This window comes from Phascolarctos cinereus, unplaced genomic scaffold (genome assembly GCF_003287225.1).
Source record: "Phascolarctos cinereus isolate Bilbo 61053 unplaced genomic scaffold, phaCin_HiC Scaffold_2;HRSCAF=192, whole genome shotgun sequence".
Taxonomy (NCBI): Eukaryota; Metazoa; Chordata; class Mammalia; order Diprotodontia; family Phascolarctidae; genus Phascolarctos; species Phascolarctos cinereus.
The window spans coordinates 369916849-369940758 of record NW_027555625.1 but is presented as its reverse complement, the minus strand read 5'-3'; the positions used below and the strand labels follow the sequence as shown (position 1 = coordinate 369940758).

The 23910-nt window shown below is 39.9% G+C and overlaps 1 protein-coding gene across 1 annotated transcript; it reads right to left on the bottom strand.

The window, feature by feature from the left end:
• Positions 1-3886: 3886 nt before the first annotated feature.
• On the bottom strand, positions 3887-23312 carry LOC110220836 (alpha-1-antiproteinase 2-like). Its single transcript, XM_021005021.2, has 5 exons — positions 23224-23312; positions 16040-16672; positions 12577-12847; positions 6512-6659; positions 3887-4450 (listed from the first exon to the last, which is right to left on the bottom strand). Exons 2-5 carry the CDS (start codon positions 16653-16655, stop codon positions 4250-4252), a joined length of 1236 nt encoding a protein of 411 aa, XP_020860680.2. The 5' UTR covers positions 16656-16672; positions 23224-23312; the 3' UTR covers positions 3887-4249.
• Positions 23313-23910: the final 598 nt, after the last annotated feature.

Below are 23910 nucleotides of genomic sequence, written 5' to 3'. Positions count from 1 at the left end.
TTCATTTCTTCTGGTTTGTTGTGAATTCATCTTGTTTGCTTCCTGTATTTGATTTTATTTTTTCTCCTTTTAAATCAGATTAGCTAAAGGTTTATTGATTTTATTAGTCTTTCCAAAGAACTAGCTTTTAGTTTTATTTATCAGTTCTGTGATTTTATTGTTTTCCATTTATTTTTCCTCTTTTTAAACAAATTCTCTTTTATACTTTTCTTTTTGGTTTGTTTATTTATCAGCCTTCTAATTTTTTAAATGTATATTCAGTTCATTTATCCTTTACTTTTCTATTTTGTTAATGTATGTTTAGAGGGATATGATTTTTTCCCCCAAGGACAGCTTTACCTGAATCCCGGAAATTTTTGTAGGTTGTTTTGTAATTTTCTTTTCTCTCACATAATAATTAATTGTCTCTAAGATTTGTCCTTTAACATACTTGTTATTTAGGATTTCAATGTTAGGTATGCATTTAGGTTTGTGTCTTTTTTTTTTTTTTAGTCCTTGAACTAATGCCTGTTTTTACCGTGTATGTTCTATAAAGAATGTATTAACTATTTGTGATATTTTACATTTTTTGTAGCCTTGTTTCACTTTATTTTTTTTTCTGCAGGTGATCTATGAATTCTTTCAATTAATATTCATTTTCTGTATTTAGAAGTTCTGGATAGTTCTCTTTAATTATTATTTTGCATGTTTGCATTCTGGGTTTTTTATCTTCTTCTGGGAGATCTATAACCCTTAGTTATCTATGCACCCTGTCTTTGAGATTAGAATGTTTTACTTGGATAATGAGCATGCTGTCTTTCAGTGTTACTGTTGTTCTGCTTTTCTTCTTCTAGATTGTCCTTCACTTCTGCATATTTGCATTCCCAGTCTATTGTTCTTTCTTTTGTTTCTTTGGTGAGACTTTCCATTGCAGGTTCCAGTTTTCGATTCTGCACGTTATTTTTGCTTTTCAGATCTTAAATTCTGCTTTCATGATTTTTATTTTTTCTCTCAGAACATTCAGGAACAGTATGTTGCAGTTGCATGTTCTGAAATTCCACAGGGTGCTCTGTCTTCCTCCTCTCCCTCCTCTCAGTCAATTGGATAGTTTTCCTTTGTTTTACAATATTTATTCATAGATGCCTGTACTTTACTAGATCTAGAGGCCATATTCTACTGTTATTGTTTTCCCTGTTGATTTAAGTATTTGTGTTCAAAGTCTTTGAGATTTCTTCTTCCTGAGATCTTTGGTAATTTTAGTCCCCTCCCCGCCAACTCCCTTATTTTATCCTTGTCCTTACTTTCTGACTTTCTAATTTGCTTCTCTCTGATGGTTGTTTCCCTGGTGGCTAAACGTCAAAGCACTTCAGCCTTCTCCCACACTGGATAATTAATAGTTCACCAGCTTAGGTCTCTGCCCCAAGTGACTTTTAGAGGACAGGAATGGTGTCAGCTGGATGCTGAGTTCTTTCACTCAGCCTTAGTAGAGTGCTGCACAGTTTCCCCAGTTTCTGCCCCCCAACCTACAGTATCCTGTTCTGTCTTGTCCCATCTTGTTCTGTTCTGTCAGTGAGTTTTTGTACCTCCTTTTCCCTTTGTATAATTCTTACTTTTTAAGGAGTTTTTTCTTCAGTAAATCTTTGTGTCTCTCCATTTGGCCAGTTCTGCTTTTTAAGGCATTCTTCTCTTCATTAGCTTATTGTACCTCTTTTGCCATTTGGCCTTGTCTGTTTTTCAAGATGTTATTTTTTTCAGTATTTTTTTTTGTGTGTCTCCTTTGTAAGCTGTTGACTCTTTTTTCATGACTTTCTTGCATCATCCTCATTTCTCTTCCCAATTTTTCCTCTACCTCTCTTACTTGATTTTCATAATCCTTTTTGAGCTCTTCCATGGCCTGAGACCAATTCGTATTTTTCTTGGAGGCTTTGGATATAGGAGCTTTGACTTTGTTATCTTCCTTTGAGTGTGTGTTTTGCTCTTCCTTGTCACCATAATAACTTTCTATGGTAAGAACTTTTTTTCCTGTTATTTACCTAATTTCCCAGCCTATTTCTTGACTTTTAACTCTTTATTAAAGTACGGCTCTGCTTCCGTGGTGGAGGGCACACTGTCCCAAGCTTCAAGGGTTTTGTGCAGCTGTTTTCAGAGAAACTGTAGGGACCTATACATTTTCCAGTTCTTCCAAGGTGGTATGATCTAAGGAGAGGTGTGTTTACTCCTCTCCTGGCCTGTGTTCTGGTCTGTGAGCAACCACAAGCATTCTCTTCTGCCCTGGAACTATGGGGAGGGTCCCTGCTCCATTGTGGCACAAGCTAAACTGTGCTGGTGCTCCTCCTTGTCCTGGGACTGCCACTCAGGACTCTGACCCTGATCCAAGTATGGACAAAGCAACAGAGTCCTGCCTCAGTGCTAACAAAGAGACCCTTGTGATCTCTTTCTAATCCATTGTTCAACCCCCTAGCTGTGTGTGGGCTGAGAACTCTGGAAGCAGCTGCTGCCACTACTGAGTCAGTGACCCCTAAGGCCTGTTCCTGATTTGATGGGGCTGGGGCTGGGGCTGGGCTTCCGTGGCCTGCACTGGACTGTTCCAGTATCACTCAGGTGTGACAGACCCTTCCTGCTGACCTTCTAAGTTGTCTTTGGCTGGAAATTATTTCACCCTGTTGTTTTATGGATTTTCCTGCTCCAGGAACTGTCATTTAAAGTTATTCAAGAGTTTTGGGAAGAACTCGGGCAAGTTGCTGCCTTTTCTCTGCCATCTTGGCTCCACTCCTGGGAGCATTCTTTATGCCTCCCCCTTTTCAATTCCCAAAGCCTGAGCTATAAACCAAATAATAGTTCTTTGTCCCACTTCCAAAAAGTTATGGAGTTTAGATTCCCTTATTTCCAAGCCCCAAGTGTCTTTAATTCTCTGGTACAGATGAGTGATTTGAAAAAAAGTCACATTTAAGTCCAGAGGGAAAGGATATTTTCTCTATTACCTGCTCAGGAGTATTTCTAGCCTTTTCATATGGGGGCCCAGTCTATTCCAAATTCTCAGAAGGTCTTTGGGGCACTTCCTGAGCTGGCTTTGGGTAAGAACATTTTGCTTCACCATCTTTCCAGAACCTTATACTAGCTCATATTTCAAATGTCTAGAGGTATTCATTCGAGTTTGTATCTCCCTGCAATGGGTGCTCAGAGGCCCAATGTTTTTTTTAACCAACAATGACAAAAATAGTTCACATTTCTGTAACATCTTTTCCATAAATTCTCTGCAAAATGCATAGTACAGATATTATTTTCCTCATAGCAAGTGAGCAGTATGTGTCAGAGCTCAGACTTAAACCCATTATCATTGCTGTTTTTTAAGTCCAGGACTTTTTATACTACACCATTGACCCCAATAACATGGATATCCAACCCCATAGTACAGATACCAATCCATACCAGCTTGTCTTTCCTGTATGACTCTTTTCCATACTGTCCTACAAATCTGCCATGGCCACTAGGTTGGGAGCATGCATCCAGCACTCCCTTTGACCTTTTGACCTTTTGTTCATTATAATAATAATCAACTGTAAAAGACTTAGCTACTCTGATCAGAACAATGTTGTTGTTCAGTCATTTTTCAGTCTGACTCTTTGTGACTCCATTTGGGGGTTTTCTTGGCAAAGATACTGGAGTGCTTTGCTATTTTCTTCTCTAGATTTTTATAGAGGAGGAAACTGAGGCAAACAGGGTTAAGTGACTTGCCCAGGGTCTCACAGCTAATAAACGTCTGAGACCAGATTTGAACTCAGGAAGAGTTCTACCCACTGTGCCACCTAGCCACCTGTGATTAATACAATTATCCATGACAATTTCAAAGAACACATGATAGAAAATGCTATCCATCTTGAGAGAGAGAACTGATGAACTCTGAATGTAGATTGAAGCATTTTTTTACTTTCTTTATTTTTCTTGCTTTTTAAATTCTGTGCAACATGGCTAATGTGAAAATGTGTTTTATATGACTTCATGCGTATAATGGATGGGAGAGAAAGGGTGTGGAGAGAGGGAGAGAATTTGAAACTGAAAACAAAAAAAGGAATGTGAGTTAAAAAATGTTCCTCTTCCCTTCTCCAGTGCCTGACGTACAGATATTTAATAAATGCTTTTTGATTGATTAGTTGAAGATCCTTTGTAGAAACTGTTCCAAATGCTAAGCTCAGCACACTCACTTTGGCTTATAGTTTTTTTTTAAAATTTATTGCAATAGTAGCTTCTGAGTCACAGGTCACCCAGTTCATCAATATTTGGCTGTGGGGTTGACAATTTTCCCCACAAATAAGTGCTGGTGAATGTTTGTATCCATAAGGGACATAAAGAAGGGCCTGTTGAAATTTACGATGACAGGGGGAGCCGCTATATTGCGCTGGATTTCAATGTCTGTGACAGCAGCTGCCACGGTGCCATTTTCGTTCACCTCAAGCGCTGCCTTGTGTAACACCTAGTAGAGGAAAGGTACACACTGTCACTCTGGGTAACAATTAACCTGACATAGCTGAAAGCAAGCCTCTCACTGAGTACCCGGGTTAACATTATACAAGGGCAGAATAGGAAGGAGTAAGTCTATTTGGGATTTCCAGAACATGGGGCAAGTCCTCATCAACTTGTTACCATAGACTTGAAATTCATAGGAGGCGTAACTAGAAGGGACCCAAAGGGACTCCAAAGAACATCTGATGATACAGATGTGGACGCAGAAACTCAGAAGGGAAATGTCATTTTTATAAGGTCACTCAGGTGATGAGTCCCGGAGTCAGTATTTGAACAAAACCATTCATTCAGCAGCTAGATGGTGCAGTGGTTAGTGTGCCAGGCCTGGAATCAGGAAGATTCATCTTCCTGAATTCAAATCCGGTGTCAGACACTTACTAACTTTGTGACCTTGGGCAAGTCACTTAACCCTGTTTGCCTCAATTTCATTATCATCGTAAATTGATCTGGAGAGGGAAATGGCAAACCACTCCAAATCTTTGGCCAGAAACCCCAAAATGGGATCATGAAGAGTCAGACATAACTGAAACGACTGAAGAACAAAAATTCATTCCATCATTGAAGATGTCTTTTGAAAATGTAAATCTTCTTGGGATTAATTCTGGGTGGATTTAAGCAATTACTAGAGATTGGGATGAGGAAAGAGAGTACTGGAAGCCTGAATATTTGAAGGATGCTGGAGGAACCACAGAGAAGGAAACAAGCCCATTATGGAAAAGCTAAGGTTACAAAAGACAGCTGTTTTTATTTCATAGTATGGGGAGGTCTAGTCCTAAAGATCATTTCCAAGAAACAAGTGGTAAAAAGAAAAAGAGAGAAGCAAGGGGTTGTACTTTAAAATAGAATAGAATAGAATGAGTAGAAATTTAGTAAGATAGAATCTAATGAAGTTTAGAGATCCTCTATTTCAGTTTTCTCCTTTTGCTTATGTGAACACTTAGGGCCAGAGGGATAAAACCTGCCCAAGGAACCAGAAGTACAGGTTGTGTAAAGCATTTGGTTTCTTTTCTTTTTTTTTTCCTTTGGGCAAAGTAATTGGAGTTAAGTGACTTGCCCAGGGGCACACAGCTAGTAAATGTCAAGTGACTGGTCTGAGACTAGATTTGAACTCAGGTCCTCCTGACTCCAAGGCCAGAGCTCTATCCACTGTGCCATATAGCTGCCCCAAGCATTTGGTTCTTCAGGCTATGTTTGAGAATTGAACCCCCTCTACACACAAGCTATGAAACTGTCTCTATAGGGGTTCCTAACTGGAGTCTTTGAATTTGTTTTTAAAAAATGTATTGTTAACTCTTTTTTAATATAATTACTTTCCTTTGCAATCCAATGCATTTTATTTTATGCATTTGAAAACATTATTCTGAGGAGGCCATAGCCTTCACCAGAGGGAATGCAAAGATACAAATGTACAGAAAAGGTGGCTATTGATCTAGAAGCTTTGAACTTTTACTCCTGCACATGCATCTTGATTTAACACTCCCTTTGTTGTTATTTGTAGCCACTTCAGTCATGTCTGACTCTTCTGACCCCATTTGGGCTTTTCTTGGCAAAGATTCTGGAGTGGTTTGCCATTTCTTTCGCCAGCTCATTTTACAGATGAGGAAACTGAGGCGACCAGGGTTAAGTGACTTGTCCAGGGGCACACACCTAGTAAGTGAGGTGAGATTTGAACTCACGAAGATGAGTCTTCCTGCCTCTATCCCCTGTGTCACCTAGCTGTTCCATTACCAAACCTATACTTGATATTTTCCAGCTTTGTAGGACCTGCCAGAGCTTGTGTTCCCCTGGCATAACCTTTAAGAACTTAGAGTTATCTATATAACCCAAACTGGCATCAAAAGAGGAATTTAAGGAGTTGTGACAGAATGATATCCACATATCCAATACATTGCCTAGTCCTATTGTACATGTAAGTTCTATTTACGCATTTTTTTCGTTTTAAAAAAGTTGGTGTACTTCAGTAAGGTTAGAGTATCCCTCAGAAATAAAGTCACAGAGTTGACGTACTTACCTTGGAAACTTGTAGTTTGAATTCTGTGGAGATGCCTGTGAGGTCTGCGTTGTCAGTGAATATGTCTCTTATGCCGATTTTTGGAAGCAGGTGTTCAAGATCATAACTTGTGGAGATTGAGATCCGGGGCAGATAAATATCCACCTTCCTGTTGGAAAAGAGACCCAGGAGGAGCTGGAATGTGCCACTTTGCTTGCTGATTGCTAAATGATTCAGCTTCCCAAAGCTATGGACTCAATGGACCTTTTGGTTGTTGTTCTGACTGACTTTTTGTGAGCCCATTTGGGGTTTTCTTGGCAGAGATACTAGAGTGGTTTGCCATTTTCTTCTCCAGCTCATTTTACAGATGAGGAAACTGAAGCAAACAATGTTAAGTGACTTGCCCACGGTCACACAGCTAGTAAGTGTCTGAGGCTGGATTGAACTCAAGATTAGTCTTTCCGACTCCAAGCCCAGTGCTCTCTCCATCGTGCCACCTCGCTGCCCATACGATGACTTCACTAACAGCTTAACCATAGCTTACTGCTGCCCCACAAAGCAAGGCATAGAAAGCAAAAATCCTTCCTGTTGCAATCATGGTTAAATTCTACATTGTCTTCAGTCCTGAGGGAAGGTAGCGAAAGATCTGTAGGCCTACCTCAGCAGAGCTAGGAAACATATAAACCTGGGGTACCAAGATTATGGGCAGCTAGGTGACACAATGGATAAAGCCCTGGGACTAGAATCAGGAAGATCTGAGTTCAAATTTGGTCTCAAACACTTCCTCGCTGTGTGACCCTGGGCAAGTCACTTAACCCTGTTTGTCTCAGTGTCCTCATCTGTAAAATGAACTGGAGAAGGAAATGGCAAAACACTCCAGTATATTTGCCAAGAAAACCCCAAATGGGGTCATAAAGAGTTGGACCTGACTGAAAAATGACTGAACAACAACACCAAGACTATAAGATCCTTGCAGATGGAGACTGCCTTTTCTACTCATCCTTCAAAGCACTACAGAATATCAGAACTAAAAGGGACCTTAAAGGTCATATTAATCCAACCTGTACCTGGACTGAAGTCTGCTCTAATCCTTTTATAGGTCATCCCCAACAAGTGGTAGAACTATTATAGGGCTTAACTGGTGTGTGTGTGTGCTTAAAATTGGTGATCTTGTTTAAAACATATTTTGAAAACTGTATTTCAATAGAATTAGTTTTCTTTCTAATCCAATGTACTTTATTTTAGGCATTTAAAAACATTATTCTGAGAAAGGGTCCATAGGCTTCACCAGATGGCCAAAGGGGTCCAGGAATTGAACCCCCCCCAAAAAAAAACCCCAAAACTAAAAAAAACCCCACGAATGGGTTAAGAACCCCTGCTCTATAGGGTGTCCTCTTGTCTGGGTTATTGTAGCATGAATTCCTATTCAGAGCTTAACTGGAATAGATGGCCTTTGTTTGAGGTTCTTCCGGTTCTGAGATCCTGGAGTTGTTTGGTCTCCTAGTAGCTTCTCCTTGAAGATTTCCTATTGTGGGGGAGGAAGGCACTGTCTCTCGGAACAGCCTTTTGGATAGATCCAGTTGAGCCCAAACCTGCCTCCCAGAGCTTTGCTGGTCACAGGAACATCCAATAGCCACTTTTTGATTGATTAGAAGCATCTACATTAAATCCAAGTTAAGCCCCTTGCAGAAGTGAAAAAGCACTCCTGGTAATGACACCATCTTAGTCATAGAATTTTTTTTTAATTGTCACCTTTTAAATTCTTGCAAATTGAAACTTTCCTTTTTTATATGGACTCAATAACTTTACTTTCAGGTTTGTGAAGCCTTAGGAAGAGCAAGTATGATCCCATTTTACACATATGGAACAAGAAGCCTAATGTCACACTGGTGGAAGTGTAGATGAGGGGTTTAATCTCAGCATCTCTGATTTTTTTTTCCCACAGTGCCACACTGCTTCTTATTAAAACCTGCTGGGATGGCAGCTGCTATTTATATGTGTGGTCAATACAGTCTCTGTAAGCATCCTGCGTATTTGTGTGCTTTACTCGCCTGCTCATACCCCAAGGGAGGCACTGTGGTGCAGCAGAAGGAGTTCTGGATTTAGAGTCAGAGGTCTTGGGTTTGAATCTTGGCTCTGCTACTTACTACCTATACCTGACCTTAGGAAAGTCTCTTCTCCATTGGCCTCAGTTTCTTCATCTGTAAAACAATGGAGTTGAACTAGATTAACTTTAAAATACCTTCTGGCTCTCATTCCGTGCTACATATATTTCAGACAAAATAAAACTATTAGTTACCTGTGACATCATTGTTGGTTGTGAATTCCTTTTATTTTTATTTTTTTAAATTTTTAGGCAATTGGGGTTAAGTGACTTGCCCAGGGTCACACAGCTAGTAAGTGTCAAGTGTTGGGTCTGAGGCCATATTTGAACTCAGGTCCTCCTGACTTCAGGGCGGTGCTCTATCCACTGTGCCACCTAGCTGCTCCCATGAATTCCTTTTATAAAGGCAGTTAAATTATAGTCTAGTAGAAAAAGCTAAGGCAAGAGAAAATTTATGTTCAAGAACCAGATCTTTCACCAAGTATATAGTTGTGTGACCTACGGCAAATAACTTTACCTCTTGACCTTGGTTTTTATTTTTCAAGTGAGGATATTATTCTATCTACTTCACAGAGTGAGTGTGAAGACATTATAATAGCTGACATTTATGCTGTAATTTAAAATTCGCAAAGTGCTTTACATACATCATCACATTTGGTTCTCACAGCAACCGTGGAAGGTCAGATATATGGTTATTTTACAAAGAAGAAAACTAAAACTCAGAGATGTAAGTGACTTGCCCATAGCTATACCAATAGTAAGTGCTAGAAGAAGAATTTGAACCCAAGTCCCTCCTAACTCCAAATCTGCTTATTTTTCCTCTTTGAAACCCCTCTGTACAGTTTAAAACCTGTTACAAATTCAAATGTTCACTATTATAACTCCTTAAGAAAAAGCACACGAGACCCAAAGGCAATTGTAAAGGCTTTTGGCAGACAGGAGTCTACGCCATATTTTTTACTATGGTGGCATCTCACCAAAGGTATGTATAGCTGGAAAAGTGAGTGAATCAGTCATAGAGCAAGAGTTAAGAATAACAGGTGGGAAGCCTAATGGTTGCACTGTTTTACCCAAAATGTTCAAAGAACAGGAGAAAAGGCCTCTAGTGAGTTGCTGGATCGTTTATGGAAGATTTGCAGAAATATATGGACAGCACTTGCGTGGGATGAGAAGGAATGGATGATTTCAGTCTGTAGCAGTACAGGGAGGACCTACACCTGTGGAATTAGTCAGAGCACAGGATTCTGAGTCAGACCTGTGTTCAAGTCCTGACTTTGATACTTAGAAGCTGTGGGTCCTCAGGCAAGTCACTTCTCTGCTCTGGGACATTGTCTCTTCCAGTTCTAAAAGCATTATTGTGAGAATCAAGTGGGTAATGTATATAAAATATATCACAAGCTAGAAATCCTCAGTATACTCTACACTATCCTCTATACTCTGATTCCTTATCCTTGTCTTATCATATTGATCATACCTTGCCAACCCTAACCTTGGATTACACCCACTGTCTACCACTTTCGTTCCTCAACATGTGTTGAGGAGTTCAGTAACATTAGAGAAAATTACCTTCTGATTGAGTCCACTACAGATTTATGTTATATAATCTTTACAGGGCCCTCACTGCAGCAAGGCAATACTTTTATACTTTTTTTCACCACAATGGCTATACCAACCTTTTCATCTTTCCTCTGAGCTTCCTCTAATACCCTGTCCCCAACCTTCTAAGTGAGGACCTTATCTCATACTTCACTGAAAAAACTAAAGCCATTTGACAAGGGTTCCCTCTTATTCCCTCCTCCTCCTCATCTTGCATCACTCCTCCATTATCTCCTCCTTCACCTCTATTTCACACGAAGAGGTGACCCTTCTGCTTGCCAAGGAAAACCCTTTTATTTGCACAAGTGATTTCATTCCATCCCATCTTCTTCAGAAAATTGCTCCCTCTATCATCTCCACTTTTCCACTAATCTTTTATTTCTTCCTATCTATTGGCTGCTTCCCTGCTGCCTCCAGGCATGCCCAGTCTCCTTCACCTTAAAAAACCAAAACTCGATCCCACCATTCCTGCTAGGTATTGCCCTATAGCTCTCCTCTTATAGACTAAACTCTCTGAGGAAGCCCTCTACAATTTGTGCTTCCACTTCCTTTCTTCTCACTTTCTGCAGTCTGGCTTTCAACCTCATCATTCAACTGAAACTGCTCTCTTCAAAGTCACCCACGATTTCTTAATTGCCAAATCTAATGACCTTTTTTCAGTCCGCATCCTTTTTGGCCTTTCTGAAACCTTTGCTATGGTTACCTTTTCCCTACGGATACTCTCTTCTCTTTAGATTTTTGTGACACTGCTCTCTCCTAGTTCTCCTCCTACCTGCCTGGCCATTCTTTTTCAATATCCTTCCCTAGTTCTTCATCTAGGGCATGCCTACTCGTGGTGAGTGAATGTCCTCTAAGGCATTGTCATGGGTCCTCTCCTCTTTCCCCTCTATAGTATCTTATTTGGAGATCTCATCAACTCCCATGGCTTCAATGATCATCTCTAAGTAGTCTATTTTAAATCTATATAGCCAATCTCTCCTAGTTTTACATCACCAACTATTCTTGCATATCTTGAACTAGATGTCCCATATGTATTTCACACTCAACATGCCTACACTTAACTCATTGTATTTCCCTCTCCTTTCTCAACTTTTCTGTTACTGTCGAGGACACCCCCACCCTTCCAGTAATCTAGTTTCATCACCTCAGAGTCATTCTTAATTCTTTTCTTACACTCACTCCACATATCAAGCCATTGCCAAGTCTTATTGTTTCATTGTTATTGTTGTCGTTCATTTGTTTTAGTCATGTCCAACTCTTTTTTTTTTAAGGCAATTCTGGTTAAGTGAATTGCCCAGGGTCACACAGCTAGTAAGTGTCAAGTGTTTGGTGTGAAGCCGGATTTGAACTCAGGTCCTCCTGACTTCAGGACCACTCCTCTATCCGCTGCATCACCTAACTGCCCTTATGTCCAACTCTTTGTGACTCCATTTGGAGTTTTCTTGGCAAGATACTGGAATGGTTTGCCATTTCCTCCTCCAGGTCATTTTACAGATGAGGAAAATGAGGTAAAAAGGATTAAATAACTTGACCAGAGTCACACAACTCGTAAGTTTCTGAGGCTGGATTTGAGTCAGGTCTTCTTGACTCCAGGCCCCGAGCTCTGTTCACTGTGCCACCTAGCTGCCCTCTCCCTTCAACACATCTCTTCTATTTGTCCTCTTCTCTCCATTCACACAGTTGCTGCTTTAGTGTGAGCTCATACCACTTCACACCTGGACTGTTGCAATAGCTTGTTGGTCGGTCTCTTTGCCTCAAGTTTCTCACCACTCCAGTTTATTCTTCACACAAATGCCAATGTAATCTTAAGGAATCATGCCATTCCCAGTTCCCCACATAACAAATTCCCATGGCTACCTATTACTTTCAGGATCAAATATAAAATCCTCTGGTTTTTAAAGTCTTTCACAACCTAGCCCCTTCCTACCTTTTCAGTCTTCTTACACTTGACTCCCCTCCATATACTTTGTAATTCACAAGCACTGGTCTTCTTGACACTCCTCCTGACTGCCTTTTCACTGGCTCTCTCCTGTGTCTGGGATGCTCTACCTCCTTGTCTCCACCTCCTGGCTTCCCTTTTGCCAAGACTCAGTTGACATCTCATCTTCTGCAAGATAACTTTCCTGGTGCCCTCTTCTCTTCCAACTGCTAGTGTTTTTCCTCTTGGTTTATCTCCCATTTATACTATGTATATCTCATGTATACATAGTTGATTTTATGTTGTCTCTACCATTAAAACGTGAGGGCAGGGACTGTGTTTTTTTGCCTTCCTTTGTATATTTAGTATTTATCATAGTGTTTGGCATGAAATAAACACTTAACAACTTAGCTTGCAACATGTCTGCTTGATTATAGCTGTTAGCTATTAGCATTCCTATGACCATACCTTTTTTCCAAAAACCTAGAACGTGATATTCCTTTTCCAGAGATTATAGCATCCAGTGCCTGCTCCAATTTGCCTTCATCTGGTAGAACTAAAATTAAGCAGGCATTCCCCTCATAGGGCAGGATGACCATTGAAGAGAACAGCTCATCATCACGGTGATAGTACAGTTTTTCCCTTTTCATCATCATTGGCACTTGTACTGTTGTGTTCTTATCTACATGAAAGTCTTGCAGCTCAGTAAGGGTGGAATTAAAAGAGGTCTCCCAATTTCCTGAAGAAACAACAAAGAACAAATCATTGTGTACCCTTGTGAATTGGGAATGTTGAGTGCTGGAGTATATAGTTAGTATTCAACTGAGTTCAAAGAATACATTTTTATTGAGTGCCTACCATTCATTGGACTACCAGCCTAAAGAGAATCCTGTGTTAGGCCCTGGAGGAGATGAAATGCCTCATGGAGATTACAATCTAATAGAGTAGACAGGACATACCTAACCATAGAAATAACTCCATGCAGAACATGTCTCAATAAGAGCATAGAAAAAGTGCCATTAAATACTCTTTGAGGCTGCCAGTTTATACTGTGTGGATCAAAGAAAGCTCCCTGGAAGAGGTAGTATCTGAGCTGGATCTTAAAGAAGGTATGGAATTTTTGTGTATAGAGATGTGGGGGGAGGCCTTCCAGACTGAGAAGACGGAATGAACAAACAAAAGCATGAAGTATCTAAGTGATTCATTTTGGTTACAGCTTAGAGGAGATAGAGGAGAAGAGAGTGAAATGAGGTCATAAAGGCAGGCTGGAGCAAGAATGGAAGGGCTGCCTTAAGAAATAGGGCTTAGGGACAACTTGTGCTTTCTTGCCAAATTGCTTTTTCCCTTTCTGATTGGCCAGTTGTGCTAGCTTGTCTGTTCTGTATCTATTACTTTGAGTTTAGATCTCATTAACCTACCGTAAATCATGCTGGCCTGAAGAAATACATTTTATTTAAAGTTTATAAGTAAGGACAAATTAAGGGAGTGTTCCTTATTCTAGGAGGATGACCATTTGAATGGTGGCTTGGAGCCAGCTGGAGGAAGAACCAAGCCTATTATGTTGAGGTAATGTAATTAGTGCTCAATGAAATATCATGTCTCAAAAGAGCTTAGCTAGTGGATGTGGGTTATTCTATTGGGTAGCTATGCAAGTCAAATTATTCCTAGATGATAAGTGGTACTTGCCTATAGAGAGAGGCAGAGCTGAGGGATACAAGATCGACGACTCTCTGAAAACCATAGAGCCCACAGCATTGACTCAGTACTTGCCTCCTTGTTGGGCATGCACAAAACCACTAGGGTGGGTATAAGACCCACTGAATAGCTTTGAGGGCCAAACCTTTAGTATAAAATGTACTCTACCTTGGAATACAATGCTCCCTGTAAACTTTTTCCTACCCACTTTTCAAGCATTATTTAATATTATTCCCCTTCATACACTCTATTCTAACCAAAATGAGTTGCTAGCTTTTCCTCAAACTCAGTATTCCAACTTCTGCTTCCACGCCTCATTCATTCCCATGTCACCTTTACTTCTCAGAATTTTAGCTTCTGCCAATGGTCACTTCAGGCACAGCCTCCCGTGGGAACTTTTCCTCCGTCTTTAATGCTTTCTCCTTCAAATAGCTCATTTTATATTTGTTTACATGTCATACCCCCCATCAGACTATAAGTTCTTTGAGAACAGGGTCTGTTTTTCAAAATTAATACTGTGTCCTGCATGTAGTAATACTTATTGCATGTTCACTGGATTGAACTGAAGATTGTGAAAATAAAATTAAATTAGAATAGGCTTTTCTTTGATAAATAAAATATTTATGTAGGCCTAGATCCTATGTAGGTTTGGTGTCTCCATAAAGGATAATCTTATGATGCTGTAGGGAGTCATGGAGAGATGTGACTCTTGGTTGGCTGAGATATTATTGAGAGAGAAGAGAAAAGGGAGAGGATGCCAGGTACAGATTCTGAATGGTGAGCAGCAGACCCCCAGAGGCCACATTCATATGGGGGAAAGCCAGTACCTTAATATTTCTCTTGATTCCTAGAGCTTTCATTCCCTAGAGACTGGTAAGTGTAGACTCACTGGGTGAGATTGTTCTTACCCAGCTGAAGTTTCATCTAACTCATGGGTCATAATGCCTCTTAACTTGAGTATTCTATTGCCTAAATGCATCTACATGGCTTCCCTGATTACTATTTTACTTATTTGCTTTGATAAATAAGTTTGCTTGGTACTCAGGATTGTGTTTTGTGTAATAAGTATGTGGTGGTATGGCTCAGCTGGATGATATTAAACTAACCTGGAGTTACCCTCCAGGTGTGAGGTGGAGCTTCTCTCTCTCTCTCTCTCTCTCTCTCTCTCTCTCTCTCTCTCTCTCTCTCTCTCTCTCTCTCTCTCTCCCTCTCTCTGTCTCTGTGTCTCTGTCTCTGTCTCTTTGTGTGTCTCTGTCTCTGTCTCTCTGTCTCTCTCTCTCCTGCCATCTCCTGCACTTACCCATGTAACAGAGGCATACATGAGAGAAAAAAAATGTTAGTTTGACCAGGTAAAGTAGCTTTTCTCCTGAACCCCCAAAAGAATCCTTCCTCTCTGCTTCAAATAGCTGATGTATAACAAATAGATAAAACTCCCCTTGACAACAGGAGATTGAGGGAGTGATCACTCAACTATGGCCACCCTCCAACACCCTACAAAGGTAGAACTGCAGTCTCCCTGGAGTTGTGTGATATTTCTATATCTACTCTAAATATTCATGTTACAGTAGGCTGCAAATTCTTTGTTATAGTTAAAAACAAAATCCCACCCAAACCCCCCAAAATCACAAAGATTAGTGACTATTCATTTCGGGAAGAGATTTTTCAGCTTTACAGAGTCATTCATTCTAAGTTATCTTTAAATAGTGAGCTTTACCATATGACATGAATATATCCACCACAATGTAGAAGTACAGGATTTAGAACTGTAAATGATCTTGAAAATGTGGCCTCATTTTCCAGAGGAGAAAACTGAGTCCCATAAAGGTAAAGTGATTTGCCCATAGTCACTGCAGGAAGTATGCAGTATTGCCAGGATTTGAACCTATATCCTCTGTGTCCAAACTCAGGACTATTTCAACCATGTTATGCTATAGCTCCTGAATAAAACAAAGGTTATCAGACAGACACAGAAACTTAAGCTAAAGCATTAGGTGTCTTGGCCCATTAGAGTCAATCTGGAAGAAAATTTAATTAAAAAATGATTAAAATAGTTGATCTGAAATTAAACACATTAACTCATAAAGATGCTATAGATTAACAGGAAAATTTCATTTATAATCATTTGATTTATATGCAGTTTTCAAGAACCGAGCTATATTAAGTAACTTGAGATACAAGCATATTCAAAATTGGGAACATGAAGGAAATGCTGATGTATACATACAAGAAGTCTTACCCTTAAAAAAAATGTGGTTTATGAGAACCATTAACGTGGCAGGGTCTAGATGCGTGATTAATTCTGGAATTTTTCCATGTGTTTTCTCATTTACATAATCATTAATCTGCTTCTTAGCACCTTCAGAATCTTTGAAGTTTGCAGCAAACACTTCGGCTCCATATAAGTTCTTGACATCATCTAAGAACTTTTGGAGTGGTTCCAGCTGATCATTAATAAAGAGGCCATTGCCACTTTCCAGCTGAACTTTGCCTTCTGTGTTGTTCAGTAGATGGACAAGATCTTGGAAACCTTTGTGGATCTCCCTTTCCTGAAGCTCTGTGAGATTAAAACCCAGCCCCTCCAAAAGGTTAGTTAGGGTGGCCGATTTGGCCCCCAGAGAGAGCATAGCAAAGGCAGTGGCAATGCTCACAGGAGAGAAGAAGATATTCTTGTGAGGATTTTCAGAAACCAACAGCTTTAACAATCTTCCAGTGAATTCTGAATTTGCAGGCCTTATTTTGTGATAGGCCAGTCCAGGGTTGGCCTGAGGACTCTGCTCTTTAGTGTCAGATTGGCAGAAAATAGCTTTTGGAATCCAGGCCACCAGCAGGAGCAGGTAGAGGAGCAGCTGCATTTTCCTTAGAAACGTTTCTAAAATAAGTTAAAAGAGATAATAACATTATGGTGTTGGTTAAAATGTCTGGCTTATGTAACTTGGAGGTCTGTGACTGAACTCTGTGCAATGTAAATGCATGCATTTTGTTGATTTACTGGCCAAGACTGAGTGCTAAAGAAAAGAGAAACTGCGTCTGAAATTGTGGATAGTTAATTCTTAAGAAAAGAGATGGAGACAGAGATGTATTTAGGATGGAATGGTTGGGGCTTTGTCTCTGACACCAGTATCTGAGGGGGCAGTTCTTCCTTCCTGTTATAGTCTGGAGTCATGTCTTGCCATCTCATGCCACTAGGGAATTGGGGTGGAGTGGCTTCAGGAGGGGGTTGAGAGTGTGTATTGGTAAATATTTAACAACTAGCTGTGTAAGAAAAAAAAGTATGCAGGACACACTTTAAAAATGGCATTTTAAATGGCATTGCTAATATTTTCTCCACCAATTTCTTAAGTCTGGATAGTCAACAAAATAATAAATCAGCTTCTGATTTGTAGTATTTACTAATTTCCAAGGATTAAATGCTCACATTGAAAGACTATATATATGGGATAGTGTCAGGAAACTCCTGGGAACCAGAATCGCCCATAGTGAATGCTGGGGCAGGGAAGAATGGAGACAGATATGGAGGACACTTCTGTGTTCTCCAAATGCCAGGAAATAGGGGCTGGGCTTTTCTGGGGGATGTAGAAAGACTTTCTTTCTTTCTTTCTTTCTTTCTTTCTTTCTTTCTTTCTTTCTTTCTTTCTTTCTTTCTTTTTCAAGTCAATTTAATTTAATTACAATTTTTTTTTAGTTTTCAACTTTCAGTTTTAAAAGATTTTGAGTTCTAATTTTTTTTCTCCCTTCCTCCCCTTCCCCCTCCCCAAGATGGTATGCAATCTGATATAGGCTATACATGTACAATAGAAATACATTTCTTAATCAGGTGCTGCATAGAGGCCTTTTGTTTTTGTAGTTCAGTCATTTTCAGTCATGTCTGACTCCCCATGACCTCTTTTCGGGGTTTTCTTGGAGAGGATATTGGAATGGTTTGCCATGTCCTTCTCCAGCTCATTTTACAGATGAGGAAACTGAGGCAAGCAGGGTTAAGCTATTAAGTATCTGAGATCATATTTGAACTCAGTTGTTCTCCTGAACTCCAGGCCCAGTACTCTATCCAATGACCACCTCTCTGCCCCCAAGCAGAGGCCTAGGCAGGATATGATAGCCCAGAGAGATCATAGTAAGGGAATCTTAGCAATCATTGAGCTCAACTGCTTCATTATATAGTTCAGAAAACTGAGGCTCGCACACATGTGAAGTAGCTTATCTAAGGTCATAAAGGCAGTAAATAGTAAGTGACAAAGCTGGGATTTGAAACTACATCCTTTGACTCCAAATCCAGGCCTTGTTGACGTCCATACCAGCTTAAGGACCAACGTTGAGCTGCAGACCCCTCTCCTTATCCCATTAGCCTGTGGAGACAGGGGCTACCTCGAAGCATGAGGGAATATGGGAAAAGGGGAAACAATTCAAGAAGGCAAGCCTGGGAAAGGGAGACGGTGTCTCAGGCCATGTCTTCCTTTGGAAGCCTCTGCCTCACTTATGCCAGGGACCTTCATTTCCTTCAGAGTTTTGTGCTGCCAAGCTTCTCAGACTGGTTGCTGTTTTGTCATTTAGTTATGTCTGACTCTTTGTGACCCCATGGACTTGCCCATGGGATTTTCTTGGGATACCTTCTTCAGTGTGTCCATGTTTTACAGATAAGAAACTGAATCAAATAGGGGTTAAATGACTTGCCCAGGATCACATAGCTATTAAGTGCCTGAGGCTAAATTTGAACTCAGATCTTCCTGACTCCAGGCCCGGTGCTTTATCCACTACCTCATCTAGCTGCCCTTGGTAGAGAGAGGACTGGCCTGGAATGGGGATGGAAGGGAAAGGAATAAACATTTATATAGTGCCTGCTAGATGCCAGGCACAGGGTTAAGTGTGACAAATGTCTCATTTTGATCCTCACAGCAACTCTGGGAGGTAGGTGCTGTTATTATCCTCATTTGACAGTTAAGATAACTGAGGCAAACTGAGGTTGAGTGACTTGCCCATTTTATAGCTAGTAAGTGTTTGAAGCCATATGTAAACCCAGATCTTCCTGACTCCAGGTTCAGTGCTCTGTACACCGCGCCCCCTAGTTGCCTCAATGGATGGAGAGCTACTGAAGAGGTACTGAGCTGAACAGGATACATTTCAGGGCAGACCGGAGTGTTTGATAAGATATCAATGTATCTGTGGAAGTAACTGAGTCCCAGAACAAAGGATAAGGTAGAGGGGCAAACTGTGGGGGCAGTGCTGATGTCCTTGCAAAGGGGGCTGGTTGATGCCAACCCCTAGGATTGTTGTAAAGAAAGGTTTCTGAGGGAGAAAAGTAGAGGGAGAATCTGGAGTTGACAGTGAGGAGCAAGTAGTATTTCTCCTTCTCCTGACCCAGTGTAGCAGGAGGCCTGAGAGAAAGAACACATAATTCCAGAGAGTAGCCAAGGATGCGGTATCTTTCAAGTGGAGTCAGGCAGTGACCTGCTGGGATCTGGCTTACCTGGTGTCAAGAGCCAATTGTTAAATTTACCTCAGAAATCAGCAAATGCTACAAATCAGGGGTTAAGGGTTTTTTTTTTTGGTGGTTATTGTTGATTGTCTGGTCATAAGATAGAGATGGAGAAAATTCTAATAATTCAAGTTAAACTGAAAGTGTGTTCTAAGCACATTTTTTTAAAGAGAGCTCGTTGTTAAACATTTAATAGCATACTCCTGGATCCAAGTTTCTATAAGTGCAAGAAGATGTATTAGTATGTATAGTATAATATGAGGTCATGGCCTAAAGTGAAGGAAATTTTGTTCATGGTAGAATAGGGCTTCCAGAAGGTACTGAAAGGGGAAGGGACAGCAGGGTAGGACTGAGGTGGATGGGGATGAGGAATTAGGGCCTGGTAGCGTGGGAAGGGAATTTTTGCTTGGGCAGCCTGAGATACCAAATCACAGGGACTCAGAATGAGAAGAGACTCTGTGAATCTAAGACAGTGGCCACAGTTCCCTTGTGCCTTAGCTGCCCCAGGTGCCAGAATTCCTAGTTAAAACTCTGGATAAAGGATAGAGGTCAGGGGTAAGGGTTAAAATTTAAGCAAAATTGTTACATTGCTGTTAGGAAGGCTTATCTTTTATCTTGTCCATTATACTCCAAAGTACACTGACCCCTTGTTTTCTTTCCTTCCATGTTTATTTGAAATCTGTTCTCAGAGGATTCTCATTCATTGAGGTTCAAATAACTGGAAATAACTTGTGTGACCCCCCCAAGTGGATTTTTAATCAAAATCAAACAATCAATTGACAATCAATCAATAAAAATCCAAGCTAAAGAGATGAACCTGTAAAAATGAAATTGCAAGTGCTTCACTCAGTGATCTCTAACACGCCTTCTAAGTCTACAAGTCTATGATTCTATCCTCAGGCAAAATGTGGTCAATATTTAACCAGCAAAAGAAAGAAGTTGGTGTCCTGATCCATAGAAAGAAAAAGGGGGATGGTTCTCCCTTTTAGAACTTGGCATCCTAAATTTGGTGTGGGACAAAAAATAAAACAAAAAAATACTGTTACTACTGATAATATGGATGCCACGTATGTACCTATGCCCTTCAGCCAAAGGTATCGTATCTCTTTGTGTAATGCTAGTCAAAATTAACTTGGAGATAGCCCAATACCACTCTGGAATCATTCCAATTAACCAAGGAAGTCAGAACTAGGTTAGTGCTTAAAGTCCCATTAAGGAAGAAGGAGGAGACTGTTCTATGGAGAATAATGAAGCCTCTCACTGTCTGATGGGATCTTCTTGTCTACATATAGACCTGAATATTTGAGGTGGAAGGGTCCCTAGACTGGCTTTAGTCAAACTTCGTCATCTTTCAGAGGAGAAATCTGTGTTTTAGAGAGACAAAATAATTTGCCCAAGTTTGGAAAAAGAGTTATTGAAAGAGCTGGAACTAGAAAGACCAGTGCAATGATTTTCCTCCAGAACTGTTTTGCAGAAAGGATCCTCAAAAGAAAACAACCACCCAGCTAAACTTAGATAAGGAAATTAAAGCTCATGAGGTTATGTTACTGTCTAAACTATACCAACTGTTATTTAAATTTTTGATTATGGCTCAGAATGAAAATAATGTAATCAGAGTTAGAAGAGGCTTGAGAAAGAGTTCATCTAGTCCAGGTATACAGCCTGAGGTCTGTATAGTTGTTTTTTAAAAAACAAAAAGCAAAAACAAAAACAAACTTGGATAACTATGTTCCGACAGAATTGATTTTCTTTGTAATCTTAGTATTTTACTTTATGCATTTAAATATGTTGTTCTGAGAAAGGGCCTATAATTTTCACCAAACTGCCAAAGGAGTCCATGACACAAAAAGGGTTAAAAAGTCCTGATCTAGGCCAACCTCTATTCAAATCATAAGTTGTTTACAATGTCCTTGATGAATGGTCATCCGTTTTCTGCTTAAATACCTTCACTAAAGAAGAACTCATTATTTCCCAAGGCACGCTATTTCATTTCGGGGTTTCCTGTATATAAACTTATTTTAATGTTGAATTGAAATTTGCCCTCACGTAAAAGGGGAGGGAGCCAAAATGCTCCCTTCACTCTCTTTTGGGACTAGGCCTAAATTTGGAAGTCTTGTCCACCAAGAAAGTACTGACTGGCATTGGAGATAATATATTTTCAAGCATCGCAGGTATTAGCAATGTATGGCTCATGATGAATGACACAAGTGCTTCTTGTAACTCACCCACTGCTCTACCATCTACCTCTGATTTTTTTCTCTCCCTCCACTTTCTTTTCACATTTCTTGTTTCTGTTTTTTTTTCTTTCTATTCTCTTGCTTCCTTTTTTTTTTGCCTCTTTGTTTCCCTCTCTTAGTGCTTATGTTCATTTGTACTATCCACAGACTTAGTCCCCAAAAGCAATCACTGGCCTCTGGTATATGACAGCCAATGGTGTATTTTCATAGCCCAAAGGACATTTCTCTTCATTATTCTTGTTCTCTGAAGATCCTGGAATGGTCACTTCATGCTATCCAAGGTAACCGTGGATTGAAACCCACTTGGTGGAATACCCTAAAATGTTGTTATTTTCCTCATTAATATAGATTGGCCAAGGGTTGGGGGCCTCCTTCTACCAAGTTTCACCTTGATCTTGTATACATTTGTATATCAGATGTGGTGGCTTAGTTTTTTTTTTTTCTGGTGCTATGACTTTGGATACTGACCTATGAACCCAATACCCATGTTGTTCTAGTGTTGTCATTCATGAAGAGAGGAATCTGGGTTGAGTTCAAGGAATTGGTTAGCCCATAGTGGTTCAGTGAACTTGACTCCATAGTACCTCCTATGGTTCTGAGCACTTTTTGTACATCTAAGATACCAGGTTATTACCTGATAATAAGAGAAGCGGGACTTCTCCCTGTCTTGATGAGATTAAAAATGGACTCTAAATGCACTTAGATTGTTTGGCATACTTTATTACTTGCAAAATCTACAAACATTCTTTCATTTTGCCTCAAGACAATCCTGGGAGGTGGGTGTTATTCCCTCCTTTTTGCAGATGAGGAAACTGAGGCAGACAGAGATTAAATGACTTGCTCAGGGTCATACAGCTGGTAAGTGTTGGAGGCTGGATATGAACTCAGGTCTTCCTGACTCTAGGTCCAGCACACTATCCATTGGGCTACTTAGCCTACACACTTTTTTCTTTTGGCCTCTTTCGTTTCTTGCCGTAAATTGCTCAACCTTCCTTACAGGTCATAAGATCAAAAGAGATGATGTATGTAAGTCACTTTGTAAGCCACAAAGTAGTACATAAACATCAGATCTACTGTCCTTATTTTTATTCCAACATCTAATTGGAGAAAATGTATCTCCATAGACCTCACGGTCACTTTTCCCTTGTGTCTGTGTTTTGAGGTCACCTTCTTGTCTAGTTTCCCCTAATATTTTTCCCTTTAACCCCAATAGAACCTTTTTGCCCTCCTCTTCCAAGTTTTTGCTGTAACTGAAAAGAAGGTGTAATTTTAATTCTTAGGTTTCCTCTAACTGAATCATGAGGCTATTTGTCAAATAAAATGTGACTCCTATCCCAAATTATACTTCTATATATTTTTGCTGATGAAATGAGATTCAGATCCATTCCAAAGATAATTGTTTTATGTTCATTTTGTTGAAATTGTTTTATTGATCAATGAAATTTTCCTTTAATTGGCCTGCCCTTTCCTTTAATATTTTTGACAGAAATAGAATAACTTACTATTTCATGCCACTTCTATGAGAAAGTTCAAATAAATACAGGAGAATGTCAAAGGTCTCTATTGCCACCCCAACCCCCTTCTGAAAATGCAGTTACCAATGTTTCAGATTAACACCCAGAGGCCACCGAAACCGTCTGTGTCCTCCGCAATTACAAAAATAACAAGTTGAATATTTCAAGTTAAAAAAAGTAAAAAAAAAGAATAACTTACAGTAGATTCCAAAGGAGCTTCCTGTTCTTACCAGGGCTATATCTGCTAGTCCCTTACTTATGCTGTTAAATGATATTATGAAACAGATTAAACCCAAGTTAATATTAACTCAAGCAGGATGGGATGATGCTGTAGCAGGCAAAAGTAAATCCTGGGCCTTTTCTTGCTTACAGGTATATGAACAGTAAAGATTAATACCAACTAAAATCTAGAGTTGGGGAGAAGAATTAGCCGTCATGCATTATATTTGTGTTGGTATTGGGAGGCATAATCATATAGTGAGATCACAGGTCAGAAGATTTAGAGCTGGAAAGGACGTTAGGTGGGGAAACTGCATCCCAGAGAGGGTTAAGTTATATTTCCAAGGTCACAGGAGGAATAAATAGCAGAGCCAGGTGTCCAGCCCAAGTCTTCTGATTCTAATATCAGTACTCTTCACTGTACCACACTGTTTTTATAAAGTTAAGTAAGACTTCAGGGCAGTGGTTCTTCAATTGGGATCTGTGAACTTGTTTTAAAAAATATTGTCATCACTGTGTTTCAATATAATTGGTTTCTTTTATAATCTTACGTTATGTATTTTAAAACATTATTCTGAAAAAGGCTCTGTAGGCTTCACCAGGTTGCCAAAGGGGACCATGATATAAAAAATGTTTAAAAATCATGTTTTCTACCTTGATATCAAGC

What these genes read in the sequence shown, in the direction of transcription:
- LOC110220836 (XM_021005021.2), bottom strand. Translation starts at nt 16,655, where the DNA reads ATGCAGCTGCTCCTCTACCTGCTCCTGCTGGTGGCCTGGATTCCAAAA. An exon ending in AAACCACATTTTTTTTAAGG is followed by an intron (nt 12,848 to 16,039) that starts GTAAGACTTCTT and finishes TTGTTTCTTCAG; the next exon opens with GAAATTGGGAGACCTCTTTT. An exon ending in TCAAACTACAAGTTTCCAAG is followed by an intron (nt 4,451 to 6,511) that starts GTAAGTACGTCA and finishes TTCCTCTACTAG; the next exon opens with GTGTTACACAAGGCAGCGCT.